This window comes from Podarcis bocagei, assembly GCF_964188305.1.
Source record: "Podarcis bocagei genome assembly, chromosome: 15".
Lineage (NCBI taxonomy): Eukaryota > Metazoa > Chordata > Lepidosauria > Squamata > Lacertidae > Podarcis > Podarcis bocagei.
In genome coordinates, this window is record NC_138141.1 from 40769125 (window position 1) to 40795179 (window position 26055).

The window sequence follows — 26055 nt, forward strand, 5'->3', positions numbered from 1 at the left end:
CCTGCTTCAATTATATTTTCTTAGGAACACAAACCATCTAACCAAGCTGGGATCGTCGGTAAAGCATTAGACTCTTAATTTCAGGGTCACAGGTTTGAGCCCCACGTTGGGCAAGAGAGTCCTGTGTTGCAGGAGGTTGGACAAGAGGACCCTCAGGATCCCAACTCTACAATTCTACGATTCTAAGTACTGTCAACAGCAGGGATGGAGGAATTTGCTGGCCCTCCTGATGCTGTTGGATTGCAACTCCTGGCATCCCTGAGCGCCAGCTATGTCGGCTGGGGCTGATCAGAATTTGGAGTCTTAGCATTGCTTGGTGGGTCAGAGACTCCCCACCCCTGGGTCAACAGTCACTGATTGACAGCAGCTCTCCAGGGTTTCAGACAGGAGTGTTTCCCAGCCCTCCCTGGAGATGCCAAGGACTGAAACCAGAGCCTTTGGTATGCAAAAACTACATCTCTTCCCCAATAATGCTTCCAACTCTTGTTGGTTTACTTGCGTCTCATCTCAGGCTTTTTAGGTCAGTTTTCTATTCAGGTGCTCAACTTATTTCCTCTGTTTGCAACTGGAACTATGAGGCTGCTACACCTTTACTATTACCTTTCACGACTGCCTTTTTGTATCCTGTTTATAACCTTGCTTATCACTTTCTAAGTAATTCATTCTTCAACTCCTCCATGTTGTTCATCTTTACTTTCGCCTTCATGTTTTGGGGATATTTTATTTCAACCACCAATTTCCATGTTCTAAGCCGCTCCCTAGGCCTAGAACTTGCTACCCCACTTTATTCTTTGCCACACAGGGCATCTTTAGATGGGGGGTGGGGAGCTAATAACATAGTATTCTATCAGACTCAATGATTCCGGTAATTTCCTTAGAGAAGCTGCAGCAGCCAGCGAGGAAAACTGCCACCACCACCATCTGCGTCAGCTGCTGTTTTCCCAACTAGGATCAGCCCTGACACCCTTCCCTTTTCACAGCAGGTTATTTATGAACCAAATATATCTTTCCCAAAAGTGTGGGAGGAGAGCCCTAGAGCTGTTTATGATCCCCTCTATTTCTGACATTCAGGTGTCGTCATTAACGCAGCCAAAATGGCACCACCCACGCGCAAGAGGGAAGTTGTCAGCAAGAAGGTTTTTGTTTTGTTTTTTTGGCGGGGGGACACCCCAAGATTTGCAGAAGGGGGGCAGGAAACCAACAAACAACCCAGTCAAGAATGGGCATGCCCAGTGACCATGGAATGCTGACTGGCAGTTGTGGGGAACAGAGAACTATCGCAAGGGGGAAATGGAACAGAGTGGCTGAAATCCTGATCAGCAGAACTCCATCCTGCAACAATTTGCTGCAGGCCCCACTACTATTAATTCAATTTATTAGTTGCCCAATTCTCCTCCTCACTCGCCTTAATTTTTCGTTTAAATGTATATTTGTGGCCACAGAACTAGGAGAGCTTTATTTTGAAAAGAAGGGAGTAACGTTAACAAGAAACAATAGCAGAAGGTAGAAATTATTGTGGGGTTTTTTGCCCTATTTTACTACCTCAATTCATACAAACATCAGGTGTAGATTTGTGATCCCTTTTTGGGTGGGTGGCGGGATGACAGAGATGGATAAATGATGAAGTTGCTGAAGACAGCCCTGGACATCTGGAGTATAATGGTAAGAAATGGTTGTTATGACTAGAGACAAAGATGGAGAGACTCCTATCCAAAACCCTGGAGAGCCACTGCCAGTCATTGTTGACAATACTGAGCAAGATGAACCAATTGTCTGACTGAGCAGAAGGCAGCTTCCTGTGGGGTCTTGTATACTAGAAGGACCCAGTGGTGGAGTGCAGTTAATCTCTACACACCGAGCACAAAGACACACCCCAATTCCTGACTGTGAATGTCTGGTCACTCAGTGCAAGGATGAATCACAGATTTTGCCTTCACAGCCACCTTTCAGCGCAGGGGTATTTCCTCCCACCCAATATTTTGCCACCACAGAACTCTACTGTTCTCCATAGCGGTGAAGGGCATCCACTCACTTCTCACTTCTTGAGCAAAGGGTCTGCTGTGGTGGAGGTATAAACCTACTCCCTGGTGACCCCAGCCATTGAGAACCCAACCTTCTCTCCTATCTGCACCATCCCACCCCTTCATCCTGTGACTTGCTGCTTGATCAGGAAGTGTGACAGAATGGTCCAGCACATAAAAGTGCAGCTTTCCCTAACCTAGTGTGCCCTCCAGATGTTCTGTGCTGCAGCTGTCTTCAGCCTGAAGCAAGCAAAAGCAGGTGTCTATAGTCTTCTCCAACCTGTTACTGATCTTGAGACATTCTGGACTACAATTCCCATCAGCCACAGCTAGAAACAACAGGAGCTGTAGATCAAAACATATAAAGAACACCAGGAGAAGGGAAGGCTGATAAAGGTCCTAGGATTACAACTGCTAGTTTTCACAAAACAGCAACACACCATGTTATAAACGCATACAAAGCAGTGTGACTAACTAGCAGAGACACTATGACCGATATATTGGTTGGTGTGAAGCTATAAAGGACTACAGATATTGAGCAACCGTTCCCAGAGCAAGTTGAATGCATGCAACTCAACCACAACCCCCCAACACTTCAAGGAAATCAGTAATTACCTCGGCAACTTTTGGAGGAACTCCATCCCCAAGCACTTCCCGAACGAAGCACTGCTGGCTCATGTAATATGAGAGTCCGCAGGTCCTCTTGAAGGCATCTTTCAGCCGCTTCAGTTCTACATCTGTAACTGCATTGGGAGGGTGGAGAGGGAAAGAGTTAGGTACATACTCCATAATCAAGAAATTTACTCAGAAAAAAGTCAGCCGATTTTTAAAAATGAAATTGTTTGCTAAGATTATTGGAAGAAGATCATTCTTGCAGAAACAATGCACCCCATCACCAGCACACAGAATTCCCTGGTCACTCCTGCAGCCCCCGTCCCCCAGAAAGCCCTATGCACTGAAGTCATCTTTCCTCCAAACAATGATACATGGCTCTGGCAGCTGTCGGTCCACCGGCAGCTGCCATTTTGTTTTCCCCGTAACACTCATCTGGGGCATTGTATGAAAAACTAGAAAGCAGAGACCCCAAAATATAGAAGCACCAGTGGGTGGAGCACTACTCCCTTTGTTGCATGTGCATTTTACTTTCTGTGTAAAGCTCCAGACCAAGCAACACTGTGGGATGCTTCAAGGATGACAATCACAGGGGATTTGCTGCTCCTTACAATTTAAGAGCAGAAAAAGCCCACTCCTCTACCAAGCTGCAAGCTCCACTGCTGCAACAGGAAAGACTCCTGTCGCTGCCTGGCATTTCAATAAGCTTTCAAAATTGATTCCGCTCTTGTTAAGAAGGGTTTTCTTAGAAGGGAATAGAGCGGCATTGAAAACACAAACACAAAAATGCCCTAAAACATTCCTCTGGTTTGCAGTTGCAATCTGTGACCATGTGACAGCTGCCTGATGACTTCCTCCTGGACCCAAAGTTCCTGTTCCAAGATGCCAACAATTACCACACATCCCCACTTGGAGAAGAAACTGCAATTCCATGGTTGCTAGCTCCAAAATGAGTTGTGTGACACCCCCTCCCCAGAACTCACTGGGCACAATGCCGGGTTAAATGAAGCACAGCAAATGTTCACAAGTACACAAAACAGTTGATATGTCTGCTGCTGAAGCATGTCGTGTTGTCATGTTATAGGAGCACTGGAAGCTGCCCCATTCCATCTCAGGCCACTGGGCCATCAAGCTCAGGATTGACTATGGCAGTGGTTCTCTGTGACTTCAGATGGGGTTTCTCCCTGGCCATACCTGAGGATGCTGCAAATGGAACCTGGGAACTGTGGTCCCTCCCCCAAATCTGGGGCTAATGGCTGTGGACCACTAAGGATATATAGACAGGCTCACTCATCCCTGCATTAAGGCCTAAGATCTAGTGTCTAGCATCAGAAATATTTAGGAGAATTCTGTGCACACCGCATCCATTTCAACCCCACCCCACCCCAAGTAAATTAGATCAGCTGTAGGTCCCTCCAGCTTGCAGTACATTTGCCAGGCTGACCTTCAACGTTGCCCAGCTCTGAGCTGCGTGGTGCTGCACAAGAATGCTTCCCCCATTCCCAGAGTGAGGCTCTTACAACAAATTAAAAATTGAAGCTTCATAAATATTGTTAGTGGGGGTAGATTTGGAGTTATTTATCAGGCTCTTCAAATGCTGTGTCAAGAGGAATAGATTCTCTCTTTCCCCTGCCCGTCCCCTGGGGGTGAGGAAATGGCAGCGCCAGGCTGCCTGGTTCATGTGTTCTGTATTCAGCTCTCACAAGACTGTCTGCAACCACAATAGAAAGATTTCAAGTCCCGGGGACAAATTCTAATCTGTACACCCAGCTCCCTCATCTGTTGCCAGCCAGAAGATCAAGCCTCCTGACTGAACTTGGTCTGTTTCCAGGAGGCCGGTTCCAATGCTAGCATCTGAATGTCTGCTCCGATATATATATTTATATATAGAGAGAGAGAGTGTGTGCGCTATACACAAAAGAAGCAAGAAAAGGTGGGGTGGGGGTTGTTTTGCAGTCAGGGTGGAATAGCTCCATGAACCTAGGAGTCTGGTGCCTGCAGTTCTGAATTTGAAATGTTTTCTCTTCCTGAGTTTAATGGAAAAGGAAGCAGCTAAACTTTGGTGCTGGCACAAATGACATTCCTCACCCCCCCCCATCACCCCATTCAAATGTGAACCTCGGAATCTTTCAATAATGCAAGGCTGCAACAGCAGGTATGGGGAGAAGCTCAGCAACACAGTACAGTCCTTACAAGCAGAAGGTTCAATCTCCAGCATCTCCAGTCACAATGATCAAGTCACAGTTTGTGAGAAAGACCCTTCACAGGCAAATGCCCTGGAAAGCTGCTATCAGTTCAGAGTAGGGGTAAATGCACCATGAATCTGATACAATGCATCTTCCTATGTTGCAAAGAGCTTGTTTTTTGATTCTACAATATGAAGGAAATGTTCTATTGGAAAGGCAACAATACGCAAACATAAGGAGGTATAGAGTGGCTACTAGATTATCTCCCAAGAGCAATCAAAATGCAGACACACAGAATACAGAATTGCAAATTCACACACACACACACTATATATATATATTACTAGCCCTTATGGAAAATGCAGAGTCAGTGGCTGTTCAAAACAGATGCCCTGTAGCTGGGAATGTGTCTCTTTTTCCTCCCTATAATTAGTGAAGCTGAATTAATTATTCAAATCGGTTTTAAAGGTATTGTGCAGGTTTGGGGATTTGGCTTACCCTACTGCAGTACATGGAGCGCTTGAGATTTCGAAAGGCTTGAGCATGCCATTTTAGTTTTAAGTGTGGACGCAGCCCTGTCATTCATCCACCAGTTGCTTCTCCTGCAGGGAAATGGATCCCATTGCAAGAAGTGATACAAACGACTCTTGACAATAAAATCATTTCTTTTCCACGGTGCAAGCCTCTTCCCTATTCATCAAGGCAAATGGGCACTCCTACTCAATATTTACCTGCCTTAATAATTAATAGGGCGCATGCTGCTGCAGCCATTCCAACTTGGCATTGCATCCTAGCTAGCTGCAATTAAAAAAAACACACCACACAGACTTTTTCATTCTAAATGCTTTACATATTAGCCACGCAGAAGAAAAGTGGTGGGGTGGAGAGAATCATGCTAAAGGATAGCAGTGAGTTCTGGGGGGAGAGCTCAGTATCCTCCAGTACATACATCATTACGTCCTCATGTACCAACTTGCGGTGCCATCAAGATTTAATTCAAACCGTACAGCACTTTTTGGGGTGGGGGTGGGAAGAGAGAACTTGCAGCTGAAGACTTGGATCATTATACGGAATCAACAAGCAATTCCTCACCTCCTCTGCAGTTCCTGGGCATGTGAACCCTTCCTTCAGCTGAGCCTATTCTTCTCGTTCCTCTGGGCCTTGCACATTCATCCCCTTGCACATTCCTTCCCTAGGCCGCTGCTTCTACTTCGCTCTGCTTTCTATCAGCCTAGCCTTTAGGCAGTTGCAGTGGAACAGCACGTGCGATGCTATATTAAATCTGACCTTAAGGTGCCTCCCGCAGCCTGGGCCTAACGAAACCCTGAAGACTGACTTACTGAATGTGTGGCCTATCTTTGTGTTAGGGAAGTGAGATATTTTGTGATTCAACGGAAAGGGCACATTCTGAAGGTTTTACAGCCTATATTTCCACATTTTTCCTTTGCTGCGTGTTGTGCCATTTTAAATCTCTGCTGGGGTTTTCCTCACCAAAGAGTACTTGCCCCAACCTTGGGTCTTGGCTTCCAGGATTTCCAACACTATTCAATGATACACCCAGGATCGGTACTTTTAAACACCACTGAAGCGCTAGGTCCTGGTCCACAAAACGCACGAACCAGGGTTGACTGTGCTGTCTGGAATTTGGGCATGAATAGTTCATATTGCAAGCCTGCGGCTGCTCTCTAACTTCTTTAAAACTCGATGACCTTTCTCTGTAGGTTACTTTCAAGCCTGTGGTCTTAGGTTCCAAAAAGTTGCTTCCCTGTTGCAGCAGAAGTACAAGATGCCTGCAATCTGCAAGGCACTGTGCTGGGCTGAGAAGCAATCTGGGCAGCTGCTGTTGATAAGGACCCCAGCAGGAGATGCTATCAAGACAGAACTGTGAGATGCTATCAAGACACCACTACCATTGTGAAACAAGCAAAAGCATTCAAACCCCTCAGCTTCTCTTGACTGCTGCTTTAGTGGCTACACTCAGGTGTTAGTTGAGTCATGTCTGAACAATGTCTCAGAACTCTTTGTTCCATTGCGACAGCTCTCCCTTTCCTTCCAGGAACAGCAGGTAGGGTCTTTAAAGCCAGCACATCTTTGAAGCTCTAGCACAGAGGTCAGCAACCTGCAGCCCATGAGGGTTCCTTAATCGGCCCATGAGCCACCCCCAAACTGAGCCGACTGCTTGGTGAGTCCCCACGCACTCTCTTCCGCGGTTCTGGAAATCGCTTCTGCGCATGCCCAGACACCAGAAATTGCATCTGTGCATGTCCGCAGGCACGGTTTTTGGCATCTGGGCACGCACAAAAGCAATTTCCAGAGCCATGGACATGCACAGACGCGCTTTCCGGAGTAGGGCTGTGCTGGTCCAGCCCACAGAGGATCTTCGCGGGAGTGATCCAGCCCATGTCCGGTAAGCCTTGCCGACACCTGCTCTAGCACAGCATGAACTGGGTGATGCTACCTCTTAAAGAGTTACTTAGATGGCTAATAGGATGGAGATCTATCACCTGCCAAATGAAAGCTGGGAAAGGTTTTGGAACAACCCCCTTGTCCCAATGCCCTGTTGTAATTAAGCCCAAGTATGTATAATTAAAATAACATTCACATCTTCTCCTCCTTTTTTATGCCATTTCTATAACCTTCCCCTTCCTCTCCTGATCCCTTGTGTCTATTCTTAGACAGAAAGCCCCCTGAGACAGGAATCTGTCCATGTGTAAACAGATGCACTATAGAAATAAAATGTAATTTAGAACAGATCTCTCTCAACTGGGAGCACCACCCATCTAAGCACTATGAGGAGTCTTGATAGCAACAAAAGAAAGCTGTACTAGGAGTACCCAAGGGATTACACCATCCAGGAGGACACAGATGTTATTCAAACATCATGCCAAACTCTGGCTTGACATCCCAGGCATATAACAGCAAATTATAGGGCAGAGCTCCTTTAAACTGCTTCTATCTGATGGCATCCCAGAACCCACCTTCATCAATTTTTGTTCAACTTTGGCTTTACATTGCCTTATGCAGAATCTGGATAACTTCTTTGAGACATTCAGACTCTTGGGATATCTGTGATTTGGGTTTTTCAGAAAATTTGAAATGGGAAAATTTTTATGATGCCCTAGAGCACGGGTGTCAAACACAAGGCCCGTGGGCCGAATCCGGCCCGCCAGACCTTGTCATGTGGCCCGTGTAGCTGCCAGCCCGCTTCCCCCTGCGAGGCAGTGCGCTGCGGGCGGGGATGGGGGGCTGGAAGGTGGACGGTGGAGAAAGCGAAGCCGCTCCCTTCCCGCGCCGTTACTCGGCCGGCCTGAGAGAAAATTTCTGAGGCGGCGGCGGCCTTCGTCCAGGGTCGGGGGGCCATAGCGGGACTTTGCCGTCCCGGCGGCCTGGAGCATCTGGAGCTGGGGCGGCGGCAGCGGAGTCGTCGCTGTCACTTCTTCTCCTTCTCCTCCTCCTCTGAGGAGGAGGCGGGCGAAGCGGCCAGGGCGGCTGGCGGGAGCGTGGCGGCGGGGGCCGTGCTGCAGATGGGCATGGTGGAGTGGGGCCGAGGAGGGGTGCCTTCGCCCTCGGAGCCCGACGCCCGGGAGGGCCCGCCGAGAGCGGGAGGCAGCGGAGGTGCAGGCGGCGCGGCGAAAAGGAGGAAGGCAGAGGGGAAGGCAGGCCAGCAGCCTTGCTCCGCCGGAGGCGCCCCGACGCTGACGCCGCGTTTCCCTCACGAGGAGACGGGCAAGGAGGTTGCTGAGCAGCCGCCGCCGCCTCGCCTGGGCCAAAGGGATGGCGCACCGCCTGCGAGGTGAGTCGCCGCCCGGCCGGGCCCTTCTGTCGCCCTTCCCGGCTCGCATCTCTCCTGTTTCACCTTATTACTTTTATGTTACTCGCGAGTCTTCTGCTCTGAAGACAGATGCAAATAATCCGTTCAGCTCCTCTGCAATCTCCTTTCCCACCTTTAGCACACCTTGTTGGCTAAAGGCTCTACCACAGACATGTCCAAAGTCCATTTCGGGGGCCTAATCCGGCCCCTTCGGCAGTTTATGGGGTAAAATCCTCACAAAACCCCTCAACAACTTCAACCCTAAAAAAAAAAAAAGCTCAACAATTTCAATCCTAAAAAAAGCGCAACAACTTTGGTTGGCCCTCACGGCCCTTCACTTCATCAAATCTGGCCCTCCTTGAAAAAAGTTTGGGCACCCCTCCCCTAGAGAATGATTTAATTTAGCATGTTTGTTTTACTTTTGTTTAGCAAACAAAGCTTTAAAAAACCTTTGAAACTGGGACATAAAAAGTTGCCTGAAACTGAGTCAGACCATTAGTCCATCTAGCCCAGTACTGTCTGTGCTCACTGGGAGTGGCCTCCATGCTTTCAGCCAGGGGAAATTCCCAGTCCTGCTTTGGCGATGTTGGCGATTGGAACCTGGGACTTTCTGCAGCCAACACAGACGCTTTATCACTAAGTTATCTTGCCCAATGTTGTATTTGCAACTGGCATTCATCTATTGTTACTAATGAACTTATACAATGAAATAATTCCAATGGGGGGGGGAGTATTAGAAACTTCCAGTGGAAAGGTTTCTACTGCATGTAACTGTGGGATGTAAATGTTACACGTATATTTTTATTAGCTAGTCTGAGACACCTGGTGCTTTGGCATTGCCAAAGCTAAGAAGGTGAGGCCCTGATTCACATCCGATGGCAGACCACTTGGGGCATTAAAAAAGGCTGCTCTCAGTTTCCAAATTATTGAATAGGATTGAAGTAAAACAAGTATTTTGAAAGCTTGCTCTGGCATACTGAGTAAAATGCTGAACTTATCAGGGAAGGGCTCACTTGGGTCAGTGGCAGAGCGTCTCCTTTTGTATGCAGAAGGTTCCAGGCTCAATCCTTGACATCTCCAGGTAGGGAGGGAGAGATCACTGCATGAAACTCTGGAGAGTTGCTGCCGCTCAATGTAGACAGTACAATGATCTGACTCAGTACATACAATGTAGCTCCCTGTGTTCCTATGTTGTTCCTCTCTCACGTGAGATGGGTGGCAGGGATAGGTCAGTTCTTTCATTTAAGGCAGGGGGGCCTTGTATGTAATAATAATTTAAAAAGAGTCAAGGATGGGAGCCCAAAAGGTATGGCTCAACAGATTTTCTTACCTCGTTCTCGTTTCAACTTAAATTATTCCACTTTTGACACCTTTTGAAGTGAAATGCAATCTGGGATGTGCTGCTTTTGACAAAGCAAACAATGCCAGGTCCTAACAGCCTTATGGTTGGCGCAAAGGTGGTTGGCAGCCACGGGCATTCATCTCACTTTTCCTTTAAAAAATTCACTGGCAAATAAAAACACACAGCACAGCAGCTGCTTACTGCAAAACATTTATGCTGTGCACATTGCTCCAACAAAGGGGTTTGTTGAAGCAATTATTCCCCCCCCCCCCGAAGAAAGGGCTGCAGGCTCAGCCACAAAGCACAGTCTGAACCTGTAATAGTCTCAGAAGACTCTAGTGGAACAATTCTGCTTGGGTTCCTTTGCTCTAGATTCCTGTTTGCCCACAACTGGCCCAGGGAGCTTCGCCATCCAAAACTCAAGGTGAGGACCACTGCATACAGAAAATGCCACGTTCAAATCCTGACATCTCTCCAACACCCTGGAAAGCGGTTGCCAGTGGAGTTGCCAGTCCTGACCTATGATCCAACTTGATATGGCTTTGTACGACACTTGATAGACATTTACTTCTAATACACAAAAAAGCAGGACTTGGATGCCATGCCTCAAAATTCCAGAAAGGGTAGCTATGTTGGTGTAGTATACCCATTAGAATATCAGGGCACCTTAAAGACTAATAAAATTATAGTGGCATAAAAATAAACCTGGGGAGGGGCCAGGACGTTTTGCATGCAGAGGCTCCTAGGTTCAATCCCTGCCATTTCCAGTTTTAAAAAGGGATCAGGCAACAGGTGATGGAGAAAACCATTTTCTGCCTGAGACAATGGAAAGCTGCTGCCAGGCAGGGTAGGTGGAGAAACAGATGGTAAAATAGTTTGGCCTGGTATAATAAGGCAGCTTCCTATGCTTCTATGTGTGCTGTTTAAAACAACAACAACAATGCTTTAGTATATTGAAGCAAAATATATTGATTTTGTAGATGCAGTGGAGTCCCTCCCCCCTCCCCCATTAGTCTTTCAGATACCATACACTGCCCTGAGTCAATCAGCTGGAATGGGAGGAAATTCCAAAAAAAGCATATTCTTGCTGTTACAGAGGAAATTACTGAGCAATTTCTGTAGCCTCCCCATTTCAGAAGCCACCCTCTGATTTATATTCATAGGCTGAAGATATATAAAGCTGCTTGATTTGCATCCAACCCCCTTCTGGCATAAATTTCTTCACAGACAGTATTTTAATAGATTCGCTGCTTTGTTTACATACTCAAAAATGGTATTGATTTAGTTCGGCACTGCAAAATGTATTTTCACACACGTTTTCATAGGATGATTTAAAGCCCATTTTATGATCTCCCATTCTCTCTATAATCTCCAACCAGCAAAAACGCAGAAGAGAAAGCAAACTGGCTGGCAGGGATTCAGCCAGTATATGACCATGTGAAAGTAGCCCACTCTCGGCAGCTGATGGCTTTGTGCATGGGACCAAGCACCCAGAGGGCCTGAGGGACGGAGGAAGACTGTGCAATCTATTTCCAATGTTCAGGCTGCGTAAGCCAAAAACATCACCACCTACACACAAGAAGGAGGTATCGGCAGGCTTGGAGAAGCCTAAGGTTTGCAAACATAACAAAAATATTCTGTGGCTCAGTAGCCACAGAATGGTGATTTGACTATTGGAGGGGTAGGGAAGGAGACTAAAAACTAGGTGGGAATGAATGGGGAATAAATATAATTTACCTTGGAGACCACTGTAAGCAGTTGAAAAAAAATAGCAGGACTGCAATAACACTTGTAATGTATCGAGAGATATGGACATAATGGAGTTATAAAAAACTTGGATTATTGAAAAAAGATGCAGTAGAAAAGGTTTAACAACAGAACCCATGGAGGGGAAGGGGGAAGTCCAGAGATTTGGAGGAATCTTCTAATTGTGGATGTGTTGTGGTATAATTTTAAATTTGTAAAACCAAATAAATAATATATTTTGTGGGGGGGACTAGGTGGGAATGGGCAATGTTTTGTTGCAGGTCCACTTCAACTTCTGTGTATATGTGTGTGTGCATTGCTGGAAAAATTGCAGCAATTTAACAGGCAGCTTAAAGTGAAGATAAGGGCTGAACCACTCCCTTGGCACTCTAGGGAACAGTGGAGCTTGAGCACTCTCAGAGCTTTATTAAGTTTAAGAGAAATTCTGCAACCTCAGTTAAAAATCTAACTGAGAATCACTGTAGTTCTAACAAGTTCTCGTAAGACCAATGAGATTTCAAAAAGCTGGAAAATAAGGAACCAAATACATGATCAGAAACATAAACACACAGACACACATTTTATATAAACATTAGTTGTTGCCACTGCCATTGAGATTCTCGACTGTCACAGCCTGACCTCTCACTAAAATATTTGAGGTTTGCCTGTTGCAGAAGGACGACACAAAGCAAATGCAAAGTGGTTGGATTCAAACAGTGCCCTTTTCTGGTCTTATCTTTTGATTGCACATGGCCAAGAATACATATACTTTACTTTTACAAAAGAAATCCAAGCAAGCAATGAAATCTGTGGCAAAGATTCCTCAAGTGGTGATGGTGGGGGTCCCATAGGCCTTTACTCAAGGGGTATTTTTCTCCAGGCTCGGATGATGGGCCATGCTTCTAGAAGCCTGTGAAGGTCAGGTTTAGCTTTGGTCAATTAGGTCTACTTGAGTAGGACTTGGCTGGAAACAACACTCAGTGCTGAATAAATACATTAATAATAATAATAATAATAATAATAATAATAATAATAATAATAATAATAATAATAATTTATTTCTACCCCGCCCATCTGGCTGGGTTTCCCCAGCCACTCTGGGCGGCTTCCAACAGAAGGTTAAAAATACATTAAATATAGAGTACAGGTGTTCGATATAAAACATCCTGCTGATTATCTGCTAGAAGCTTCGCCTGGCTATTCACAAGGTTACCAAGATGAGAAAGCGAAGGTGAGCCTCAGGGGAAAACATGCAGAGGACAGAGCATCCTGGGGAAACCCACAGAATACTGTCCTTGTTCCAGGGAGCCTGGACTGGCCAAACTACAAGGGGAAAGATGGCACCAAATAGTCTGGCAAATAAAACGAGCCTGTATTATTTCAGCACTGTTTGCCAAAGATAAACAAGGGCAAGCAGGCACTGGAAGATTCATCTGCTATAAAAACAAATGTGTGTATATTAAGTGAAAGAAGGCCGACGGTGATGGTGGGATCTACTAGATAGCTTTAGGAGTTGTTGCTCTGCTCTGGGGATTCAATTACTTCATGCCACAGCTGTATGTTATTCCACACATAACTGTATGTGCACAACAAGTTGCAGAGATAACCAATTTTCAATCTTCCATGCTTTGATACTACTCCAACTATTTGGGAATAAAGGGCACTGTTCTGACATTAAGTATTATTTTTTACATGAACGATAACCACAGTAACCAAATAGCAAATTTTCCTGACCACATTCCCCACTGCAAGAAAGCCCAGGTTTGGTTTGGTTTTGTTAAAAAAAAAAAAGTGTGGTCCCCTTCCAGCACATAACATTCATAACGGGCTGGGACCATTCTGTAATTCCAAGCATGTTCTGTGATCCTTGGATGAAAGGCAGTACAGTGGACCCTTGGGTTATGTTACCTTCAGGTAGCACAACTTTCGGGTTGCGAACGCAGCAAACCCGGAAGTGTATTCTTCCGGGATTCGCCAAGTGCGCATGCGCAGAAGCGCTCTATCGGGCTGCAAGCGTGCACAGAAACAGCACCTCTATGTGCAGATTTTTCGGGGTACGTACGGACCCCTGGAATGAATTACATTTGTATCCAGAGGGTCCACTGCATATAAATTTAACTGAAGTGAAGACTAAGCCATCAGAGGGGTGAATGAACAAGATTTCCAGTCCTGCACATTGAACCTACTACACAGCAACAGCAGCAACAGCAACTGACTGAAGTACACAAAGTAAATAGTGAAATGCAAGTAATGCTTCACTAACACAACAAATAATCTACAACAAGTGGGGGAAAGGCCACAGGGCAGTGGGAGATCACTTGGCTTTGAATGCAAAAGGTCTTGGGTTCAATCCCCTGCAACTCTTGCTAAAAGGGTCAAGTAGCAGGTTAGAGGAAAAGACCCTTAGTTGGCCAAAACCCTGGAGAGCTGCTGTCAGTCACAAGCAGACAATACTGAGCTAAATGATCAAGAGTCTGCCTCAGGGTAAGAACATCAAAAGAGCCCTTCTGGATCAGGCTAAAGGTCCACCTAGTCCAGCATCCTGTTCTCACAGTGGCCAAAGAGATGCCTAAGGGAAGCCTGCAAGCAGCACCTGACAACAACAGCCCTCCCCATCTCTGATTCCTAGCAAATGACATTCTGAAGCCTACAACGGTGGAAGCAGAATATAACCATTGTGGCTAGCAGCCATCTATAACCCTTATGCTCCATGAAGGCAAGGTAGCTTCCTTTAATCCCTGAATAGAGATCATAGAGGCCATAGAAACTGGTATTCCTTTGTGCAGAATTTGGATTATTCTAGTAAAGTCTAGGTGTAAGGAAATGAACCAATCAGGCTCTCCTATGCCTATCTGGATGCATGCAGGATCTCCAGGCTTACATATTAACTGGGGGTGAGGGTGGCTGAGAGCAGCAGGTGACCAAGCTCAAGGCCAGCTGCCAATTTGTCTGCAGAGAGTCACAAAAGTTAAAGGAGAAGGCAAATCTAGAGACCATTCCTTCAGGAGGAACAAAGCCTGGTCCACACCCCCTGCGTTCCCTGTCACTGGGTGAAATGGGTGTCTAGAAACAGATCAGCGAGTTGGCAGCCAGCTGATTGTCACCAAGGAAGTGGCAACCAAAATATTATCATTTTTTAAATGTTAGCTTGAGTAAATTACACGCACGCTCTCATGCACTTACGGGTCCTAATGCAAGCTCCCTTGCTTTACTCAACCAACAGTTTGAACTGGCTGCATGGGGAGAGAGAAAAGGAACTTGGCTCTTATTCTTTATAGGGAGTCTCTTTCAACTACTGTATAATTTAGGGCCCCATGTGCATGCCCACAAGCCCCACTCAAATTGGAACGTCTATCAACACCACTCCTCCACTCAACTCGACTGACGAGTGCCAACAGAAATGGAGCCAAAAAAGATAATTAAGGAACAAGAGGGAAGCATCAGCATGATCAAGAAGACAAGTACAAAAAACATTTTTAGGAAATAAACCTAAGAAGGCAGAAATGCGGATCAAGCATGTTCAGTAGCTATGGGGTGTTTTGTCAGTTCACACACAAACACACACTTCTCACTGGCTTTGGAAAAGCAGGTCCTTTTTAACCAGAGGAATTAACGTTCCTTTTATTCCAAATTCCTCAACAAATTAGCAACTGAATCCTGTTATTCAAAGAGTAACAGCTCTGCAGGTTCAGTACCAACCTTGCGGGTCATAAATTAATCTCTGGTGACTGAATTATCTTCTCTGTAATCAACGGCTCAGGGTTCCCCCCCCCCCCAGGAAATTCTGTCCTACTTATACAAGATAATTGCTACTTTATACAGGACACTATTGAATGGCTGGTTTCTCAGCTTGGGAACTTGTCAAGACCCAAACTGATTTACTGCACATTTCCTTCTCCACCCCCAGAAATCATCAAGGTATAAAATATATCCGGGGAATGGAGGATAGAGAGAAGATATTACCAAAGCGGGGGAAACACTTGAAAAAAATAAAATAAGACTGTTGGGATATATAGACAGATCTTGACTTCAAACTTTGGCAGAGATATATTTATATCGTGCTGTACATTTTCAAGAATGCTCATCGTTCGCATAAGATAATACAGCCTGATTAAGCACCAAAGGTCACACTGGAAATGCAGGAAATGGTAGTGGTGACTGTGGATATATCAGCTGCTTGGAATTTGAATGAATTGCATATCTCTTTAAAGACTATGATAAGTGCCAAGTAACAGCAGGTGGGAAGGATGCATTAGGATTGCTTGGCAACATAATCTTTTAATTCCTGTAAAAAAAGGCAAACTCAACCAAGCAACAATCAAGCTTAACAATCATGTACGTGTAAAACAGGGTATTCTTATCTCTGAACATGCCAAATTCTGAACTTCCCCTGCTCCCCTCACCTTCCCAAGGCCCAATTTCTTCATTTTATATCATTTGTTTCCCAGCTTTTCTCTGAAGAGCTCAAGGTGTCATATTACCTGCCTCACAACAACCTTGTGAGGTGGGTCAGACTAAGAGACAATGACTGGCCCAATGTCACCCAGTAAGCTTCATGGCTGTGTGGGGACTTGAACTCTGGTCTCCCAGGTTGTAGTCCAACACTCTTAAGAATTATGATTCCAGGTTAGCACAAACCATGGCTTGCAAGGCGGCTTCAAGTCATGATTCTGCTTACAGGTGATTGCAAACCATAGTTTGCCAAATCTAGACACTGTACCAGGCCTGCATTCCTTGGGCAGGAAGGGTATGACATACATTAAACAAAGGCATGTGCAACAGAGAGAGCTCATATGAAAACTGAAAGTTGGTTTTTTTCCCACTTTTGTGAAAAAAGTGAGCATTCCATTCTGATGCTCAAAACATGCTCTGGGGTTCAGCATGTGCTCAGACATCCAGTTTCTGAATTTTAGATGTATGTGTGGCCTCCCCCAAGCGATTACTTTGAGTCTGGCTCTACCTGACAGGCTTTGGGATTCTAAAAAAAAAGGATGGGGGGAAACATTATTTAAAAAGTATTATCTGAAGGGAGAAAGTTCAACAAGTGATGCCATATCCAATACCAAGAAAATGCAGCCATTTCATTCCACATACAGAGAAGACTGCTTTAGATCTCTATACAGCCAGGAACATGGCAGCAGGTCGTATGTCCTGCTTGGTATGCTTCAGGAATGACATATTTGCTAATTCCTTTACAAGATGACCACACACATCCCAAGATGGGTTTAAACTTTATTATCTGCTGGATTTCATCCTTCTCCTAATGCTGTGACATGGCAGTTTGAAGCATTAAATTTATGTAGGCATCACACATGTTTTTGGAGATTTTTTAAAAAAATTATTTAATGAGAAAATAGAACAGGAATATGGATAAAAGCGTGCAAGGCTGACGCAGAGAAGAGACAGAAGAGATTCACGGGTTTTGTTTCATGAAATAAACATTCTCAGCAGCAGCACTAGAGCATTCTCAGGTGATCTCAGGACAGAAGAGACCTCGCTCTACAGCCTCCTTCGCAGAATCCAGCTCTGGTCAGTGGAGGAAACAGTTTTTTCTGTCACCTTTCCAACCAACACCCATGTTTCATACAGTCACCCGCACCGCCCAAGCGTAATTCAAGATGTGGCAATGCTGAAAGAGAATTCCTTTTACATAACTTGAGACTGTTTTTTCCCCTGGTGCAAAGAACAAATGCATTAATAACTACTGTGATGCTTGCGGGGGGGGGGGAGGTTTCTGGGTTCACAGACGGGGTGAGGAAAACCCTGGAGAACTTGAATCCCAAGCCAGGAAAAGCCAATTCCGTGAATGAACATTAATTCTACCTGCTGAACAGCAACAAGCCTCTATTACAACAGAGTTAATCTGAAAGGATAAATCCACAAGAATGAACAATTGCTTTGCCATATTTTAAGCTTCGCTTCTGTGGCGGAATTTCCCATTCAGGAGATTTCTCTGAATGTCTACAAATATATTCAAATACTGCAAGGTGGGGGGGGGGGTGTCAGGGAGAGGGGGGGGGAGAGAGAGCACGCAACCACCCAGCAGAAATTAACAACACACACTCATGTTTTGTTCACAAGATTGCTGAGGAGTCAAATGCAGCGCACTGTCATTTGCATTGTTTACGGGTGCTCCACCCTAATTTGGAATGCATAAGAATTTGTGAAGGGAGGGGAAGTTCAGGCATGTCCTTGGAAAACTTGTTGTGAAGCCTTTTCAAGCAAACAAGGGGTGCAGTGACAAGAGAAAATTGGATCCCCCCCCCAAATCAGTTATTTTAACCACATGCAGCTTTCAGTCCTGTCCTCCCATCTCCCTGCACTATAGCTCTAGGTAGAGGAAGAAAAACTGGATTGCATCCTCCTATCTTGAGTGGGAATAATAGGAAGCAAGAGGAAAGCCACACACCAGTAGGCTATGTTCCAGCCAGGCAAAAGCCAGAGGTTTCTATGCACTCTCCACCTGCCGTACAGGCAAGCAATAGGTGTGATCGGTGTTCAAGGAAACATTCCAACCAGGCAAAAGTACTCAAGGCAGTGGCGTAGGAAGGGGGGTGCGGTGGATGCAGGCCGCCCTGGGTGTCATCACTGAGGGGGGATGGCAAAATGGCAAAAACATGTGTTTTTAAAAGAAATTTCAAGCTCCACACTGCTTGGGTTTGCGTCTGCCCACTGCCTCAGCTGCCCTACACCTGAGGGGGAGGCTGCGGAGAGGCTCCATGCAGCGGGCCCTGCATTGGCTCGCCCTGCCCCCATGGGCACCTTGCCCTACCCCCATGGACGGCTTGCTCTGCCCCCAGCTGCAGAACACGTGCGCCACACTGGGCACCCGAGCGGCTAGCTACTACAGGCTCAAGGACATGGAACAGGGGTACTGAGGGGAGGTGGCCTAGGAAGAGACCTGAGAGTCATATGCAGAGCCCGATTGCTACAGGGCTGTCTTGAGAGGCAAAAGAGCAAGTGTGTTGCACCCCTCTCTTTTCTTGGGGGCAATCATGTGCTAGCAAACACACTCTGCCCACTTCCCCAATCCTTACACCAGATCCACACCCTTGTGGCATGAGAACCATGAGAGCAGCAGGGGGATTAAGTCAGATTTGGTGCTGGACTCTGTGTGCCCTACAAGCCCAAGCGCCGATCAGAGTTCCCCTGGGCTTGAGGTAAGCCAGGGGAAGAAGGAGCACACATCTTTGCCTTCTTGGAGCTTTGGGAAATACCTCAACCCCCTACAGTCCCCCCCCATTGCTGCAGTCTCTGCTTTCATCCCTCTCTAGCTGTGCTGCCAGGACAAGTCTCCCAACACACGTGAAATGGCTGACTTTTGCAAACAAAAATATCCCCCGAATACAAAAATATCCCCCGAAGTTGCGTGAGGGCTAGCCGGCGAAAAGATGGCGAGCCCCCCCTGCGCCGGCCCTAAATAGGACAGGCCACGCCCCCCCAGCCAGCTGGTTGGCTGGCTGGGGGGGCAGGCCCGGCCGGGATTTCCCTGCTCTCGAGGGGGCTGCGACCAGCCCCCGCTCACGTGGGGTGGGCGTGAAGCCCGCAACCCCACCTCCTGGGCAAGCCGGAAGTGGCTTTAACATCTTGCATGTTCAAAGCACTTCGCACCTCAGAAATCCTTGCAACTACCCTGTCAAGCTGATCACTTTAATTTCCCCTCATATTTGCAAAACAACAAATAATGGAGATTTCAGACCTGGGAGCTGATCTGATACGTTCCCCTGTAGATTAGGACACACAAGCACCCTGATACATAGTTGTAGAAATGTACTCAATAGTTACATTACAACTGTGGAGCTCTTCCCCTACAAAGCCCAAGCTTGACTTCTTCCTAAAGGAGTTTGATAAAAGGATTAGACAAATCCCTGGAGGATAAACTATCAGTGGCTACCAGGCAGGATGGCTGTTCTACCTCCACTGTGGGGGGCAGCATGCTTCTGAATACCAGTTGCTGAAAACAGCAGGTGGGGAGAGTGTTGCTGCACTCTGATCCTGCTTGAGGGCTTTGCAGAATAGGCATATTTGCCCTGATCCAGCAGGGCTACTCTTATGCATTTAGCTGCAAATTTTCTTCTTCAGGCAGGCACTCAAGTGTCCAGAATTTGGTAGGAACTGTGTGCGGGAAGGTATGGAATTTCTACATTATGCTTTTATTGTGTACACCTTGTTTTGTTAAGTAAAGCTATTTGGAAGAGGACAGAAACTGAACTGGGCATTTTAGGTCTCACAATACTTTTTTTTTGGGGGGGGGGTTACAGAAAATGGAGTTGGTTAAAAATGCAGCACTACAAGGCTTCTTATCTGGGGCTGGGATTGGATATCGGTAGTGCTGTGCACACTACACTGGCCTTGTCAGACTCCGGGGCACAATTCAAGATGGCAGTGCCTGCTTTAAAAGCCCTGCAGAGTTCGGGACTGGGGCACCTGTAGCCTCTTCCTAGCTCCACTTCTGCCTGCCTGTCTGTTACAATCATCTCCGCAGACCCTTTCCAGGAAAGTTTGCTTGACACTTACTTCTAAATGAGTTTTGCTTGGTGCCAGAAATACACCTTCCCAGGTTTTCTGATGGTTTTACTCACAACCAAATTGGTTTTACGCTGCTTTTATATGCTATCATCATCAACATCACTGTTATCATATTACATAGTTATTTATATCCTGCCGTTTTCCCTGATGGGACTTCAAGGAGGTTTACAGATAAAAACAAAAACTGCTAAAAACATAGAAAAATCAGTCATTAAAATACAATTAAACATTTATAGAATTTAAGCTATATACACTTATAACAATAATTGCAATAACCAATTACAAATGCAGCAACCCATTTTTACTGGATGAATGGGTTTCTTTTATTATTATTCTGTACTGCCACCATGAAAATGAAACCCAAGTAGATAAGACAGGCAGAGTCTATAGTATACCAACCATCAGGCTGCTCAAATCCTTGGCATCTTAACTGATCTGAACAAGAACATCCTGTAACATACTAGAAACATTTCAACCTAAAACAGTTGTAAAAACAAACAAACAACGGTCTTGCATTTCTACACCATATGAACAGCCTGTCACCTTTGTCTCGTCCAAAGACCCTCAAGGCAATGATGCAGAAGGGCTTTATAAACTTTAGTTCTCTCACCTTTTAGGTGACAGATGACTACAATGGTTGGTGTGGGAGGGAATACTAGTAAACATTTTAGGGAATATATTCTCTAGGCTGTTCTATGAATTTGTGAAGGCAAAGGGGGAAAACTGGAGAGCAGCTGCTCTCCTCTCTGTGTGACCCCAGCAGCCCAAAGACTCGGAAGAAAAAAAAATCTGCAGTGAGCACCCAAAACATTCCCCTTTCAGCTCACTTCCCCCTCAAACCCCCTCAAGTAAGCAAAGGAAGTTAACGCTGCCCAGCACAGCTTGTCTCTTGAAAAAAAGGGAAGAACAAAGAGAACACTCTTTTGACACAGTAGGCTAAAGATGGGGAAGGAATCAAGGAAAACAAATGGAGGAGGAAAGGCAGGAGAGAAGCTATGTACAAAGTGAGACCTGAATGTGGTGCCTGGGAGGGAAAGAAAAATGGATGTGATGAGGTGCAGTGGGGTGCAAAGTTACTCCCTGGAGCAATAAGGAGTTTCAAATGCTGCCTATATGATGAAAGAACATCATCGGTATTGGGATTTAGCTTATCTCAGTCAGAATCTAGACCCCAAACAGAGCTTAGGCTGGAGATGAAATGGGGTGAGGTGTAGTGGAAAAGCCATACATGCCTGAGATCTGCATATCTGCAAAAACACGAACATACATCACCCACAGGCGAAATGGAATGTCACCTCCTAAGATTAGAGTGGCAGCAAGAAAAAGCAGGGCCTTTTCTTCAGCACCCTCAAAGCTCTGGAACAAGCTTTCAAGGAAGCCGATTCATGCTGTATGCATTTTAGGAAGGTTTGTTAAAGCACATCTTTGTCAGGACCTTCGCAGGGATGTCACCCAGGCTTTGAAACGCTTTGCCCTCGAAGACTCACTTGGCCTCTCCTTCTCTGACAGCCTTCAGACACCAGGTCAAGACACGACTTTATCAGCATGCATTTGACCTGAATAATAGGTTGAAAGACTTCTCTCTGGCAATTGCTATGCTACATTTGTCACTCTTCATTGTTTAACTGATATACAATTTTTTTATTGTTTTATTGTATTACCTATTATTGTTAGCTGCCTTCAGGGTCCCATGTGTAGGCCGAAAGCTGTGATAGAAATAATAAAGAGAACCTTTTAAAGCAAGCTTTTGAGAATTGATCTGCAGCTGTTTCAGCAGGTTCTGATTTTATTGCTACCACTAAATAAATTTGGGTTTCCAAATGGCCTCTCCCCCTTTCTCCGGAGTAACATTTGTTTGGTATTTTAAAACATGTCATAAACCACCTCGAACAGTGTAAGAAACAGGATTTTAGGGTGTCATTTTAAAAAAAGAAGATCTGATGAACTGTTTTACTTATTTATTTTTACAGCTTTATGACGCAACGTGCCTCTGGGCTAAATGTTTTGAACAGGTTGTGTATGTCTATTATTTGACACATTTATCATTAATTAAAGTCATGATTTAAATAAGGCCAAGGGAGGGCACAAAGGCACATAATTTGGTGAATTCAGAAAGGTGGAGAGTAGCAGATTCAAGTCATCTTGTGTCTTTATATTGTCTTTGCTTATAAAACTTTCCCACAGTCAGTCTAGATAGGTGAAGAACCTGTGGTCCTCTAAATCTACCACTGCCATCACTCCTGTCCACTGGATATACTTCCTGGGTCTGATGGAAATGTGTTGGGAGAGCCAGAGGTTCCCCCATCATAGGACAGACTTATATTGAGCCAGACTTCTGGCCCATCTAGCTTACTACTGTCTATGCTGATTGGCAGAGGCCCTCCAAGGTTTCACACAGGGTTCCTCCCACCCAGCTCCATATGGAGATGCTGGTGGTTGTACCTGGGACCTTCTGCATGCAAAGCCAATGCTCCACCACTTGGTTGATGCATGTCTTTCCTTGGTCAACACATGTGACTGGACAAACACCGTTGACTGCCTACTGATAACACGCCTCAGATGACGAGGGTCAAATCCCTCCAGGAGAACATTACCTATAAGTCCCATGAACAGCAACAACAAAGACACTTCCTCGCTTCCAATGCCTAACACAATTTGTCATCCATTCGCTTCTACATGCCTGACTCTCATATAGCAAAAGTGACATAAGGAACAAAACTCCTAATCCAAAAGTCAGCAAGCTTTCCTACTAAAATTGACAAGGGTCCTCAAAGCAGAGATGTATCTCCAAGAGAGATGTCTCTTGCAACCTCCTCTGCTGTCATATTGTGCTAGCTTTAATGTTGGGGAGCGGGAGGGTTCTTCTTCAAAGATTTGTGTCATGCCCTATCACAGAAGCAAAGACAAGAAAGAGGTGGGCAGGGGAGCTGAGGATCCTGTGCTCCAGCACATCTTAAGTCACTCAAGGACTTTGCTCTCAAACTACTTGGAAGAATCCAAGACTGTTGTAATACTGCAAGCCCTCCAGGTTTTGACAGCTCCATCAAATATTTAAATCAGGAAAGATTAATGCTATTGCTAGAGCACTGTTTCTCCACACTGTTTTCACGAAACCTTGAGATTACTTGGAAGCTTATTAGGGATTGCTCCATCAAAGGAGCAATAATGGCAGGCATGTTTCCTTGGAAGTGAGATCACTACTGATTTTCACCTGAAGTGAGCAGCCACAGGAGGACATTAAGTGTGTTCCAGATAACACTTGGTTCACAAAGCACTCTGGCCGTCTCAACAGGACTGGCCATCCAATTTAACTTAAACATACACATTAATATAAGCTGTCGAAATGTTAAAAGAGTTTTCCAAACAAGACTGAAGATAGAAAATGTACATTCAAAATTTGGTAACACATACAGACAACTGAGTAATACTTTATTGGCCCGAATATAAGGCACACTTTTTTCCCAAATTCCACCCATGCGGACTACAAGTGTGGCTTATATTCATGACCTTACTGCTCCACTGCCCCTCCCCAAAAGCAGTCCAGGAGCATGGGACAACGGTGCACTGCATTGTTGCCCCACGCTGCATCATCCCAAGCCGCCAAAAAGAAGGGGGGTGGGGAGGAGGCCACCAGCAAAGCGGCAAGGCTCCCCCCGGGAAGCAGCCCGGGAGCGTGGGTCAATGGTGCCTGTCCCATCCGTGGCTCTCAAGCCTCTCCCAAGTCGCCGAAAAGAAGGGGAGAAGACCACCTGCCTTGTTTTCTTTTCCCCTCTTGAATTTTAAAGGTGCGGCTTATATTCGGGTGCAGCTTATATTCGGGCCCAATACAGTAGATGGTAGGTCTTTGACCTTCCGTAAGCCTTGCTGCAGCCACAAGGGCTCACAGGATCCACTTGCATTGTCTGCTAGTCCCACATCACAGTAATATAATTTGGAAGTGTGTGAAAGTTCACAAATATCAAGGATTGTTCCAAAACAAAATCAACAGGACAACAATTTCTGCCCCAAAGGGGGATATGCCCATATCACATGCCTCAATGAGGCATTAAGAACTCAGATTGCCAGCATCTATTCTGAAACAGCCAATTATTTCCTGTAAAGATGCTGCATAGTCTTAAACTTGCTAAGATTCTGAAGACGAAAAGACTCCCTGAACCTACAAAGTTTAAAAACCCAGTGCTCTACAGAATGATGTCAACATCAGGGTGCCATTCAAAGTTATCCTGCTGACAAAGCTTTTAGCAATATATTTACTATGCCAGCTTCAAGGATAATAAAGCCAATGTGATAAGCTAACTTGCTTGATTGCAATCTCCTAAGATCAACCAAGAGTAGACACCTAGACAGACCATCCACTGGCAAAGTCTGCAACACAAAGTCACATATAAGGAGGCTGGCGTTCTTGGCAAATCCTCCCTAGTGATGGCTGTGCACCAATGATGGATGCCATATTACACTAAAGGTGGAAGGAAGACTCGCACTTTATTAGAGGGAACCCACTGGGTTGATTTCTTACAATTTTCCTCTTACAAAGCAGCTGTATAGGAACCTGAATGTAAACAGTTACTTGCTGCCAAACTGTACCTTGGGGAGCTGCAACCTACCAGTTAGAAACCACAACCTTACATCATTTACACAAGATTACTCAGTGGAAAGTGTCTTGATGGTGGTGGAATGCTACACTGGGGTGGATAAAAATCAATTTTTTAAAGTTTTGTTTTTAACTTTAGTTACACTGGGCCACTTTTTAAAGAAAAATAACTCCGCTTAAAGGGTTTACTAATATGTTAAAGCTTGCATTTATCTCTCTTAAAAATGAATCAGGACCATCTCAGGAAAACACTGAGTTACCATCTTGGGACAATCTCAGGCACACACTGAGTTGAATGCTATGTTTCAATGTGAGAAAGATGGAGAAAGCGGAGCATTATAAATGAGACAACGGTGTGTAACCAACTGGTTCTAGGGACCAGCCAGCCATAAGGACATAGGAAACTGCCTTATACAGAATCAGACCAATGGACAATCTAGCCCAGTACTGCCTCCACTGACTGGCAGTAGTTTCTCTCCAGGATTCCAGAAAATGGGTCTCTCCTAGCCCTAGCTGGAGATACCAGTGACTAAACCTGGAACCTTCTGCATGGGAAACAGGTGCTCTATCACTAAGCTAAGGCCCTTCTCCCAAATGGGTACAGTGGTACCTCAGGTTACATACGCTTCAGGTTACAGACTCCACTAACCCAGAAATAGTACCTTGGGTTAAGAACTTTGCTTCAGGATGAGAACAGAAATCGCGCGGCGGCGCAGCAGCAGCAGGAGGAGGCCCCATTAGCTAAAGTGGTGCTTCAGGTTAAAAACAGTTTCAGGTTAAGAACGGACCTCCAGAACGAATTAAGTACATAACCAGAGGTACCACTGTACTAGAATCCAGGACACGATACCTTGTATATACAGTGGTGTCTCGCAAGATGAAAAGAATTCGTTCCGCGAGTCTTTTCGTCTTGCGATGTTTTTTGTCTTGCAAAGCACGGTCCGTCGCAACTGCGCCTCTTCAAGCGGCTTTAAAAAAAAAGCGCAAGACGTTTTCGTCTTGCAAAGCAAGCCCATAGGGAAATTCGTCTAGTGAAGCAACGCAAAAATGGAAAACCCTTTCGTCTAGCGAGTTTTTCGTCTCGCGAGGCATTCGTCTTGCGGGGCAACCACTGTATTACCAGAATGAACCACAGAACCTACTAAAATCAGTCTTGTGCACTCACTTTTATGCCCTCTCAACTATCAGATCTCTGCAATGGATTAAATTCTCAAAAC

General features: G+C 45.5%; 1 protein-coding gene across 5 annotated transcripts in view; it reads right to left on the reverse strand.

Moving 5' to 3' along the window:
• Positions 1–26055, reverse strand: part of USP32 (ubiquitin specific peptidase 32) — a 123369-nt gene that overhangs the window by 83080 nt on the left and 14234 nt on the right. For all 5 annotated transcript variants that reach the window (XM_081172842.1, XM_081172839.1, XM_081172843.1 and 2 more), the window contains exon 2: positions 2637–2764. In XM_081172842.1, coding sequence (XP_081028968.1) covers positions 2637–2764 — 128 coding nt within the window. The remainder of the gene's footprint in view (positions 1–2636; positions 2765–26055) is intronic.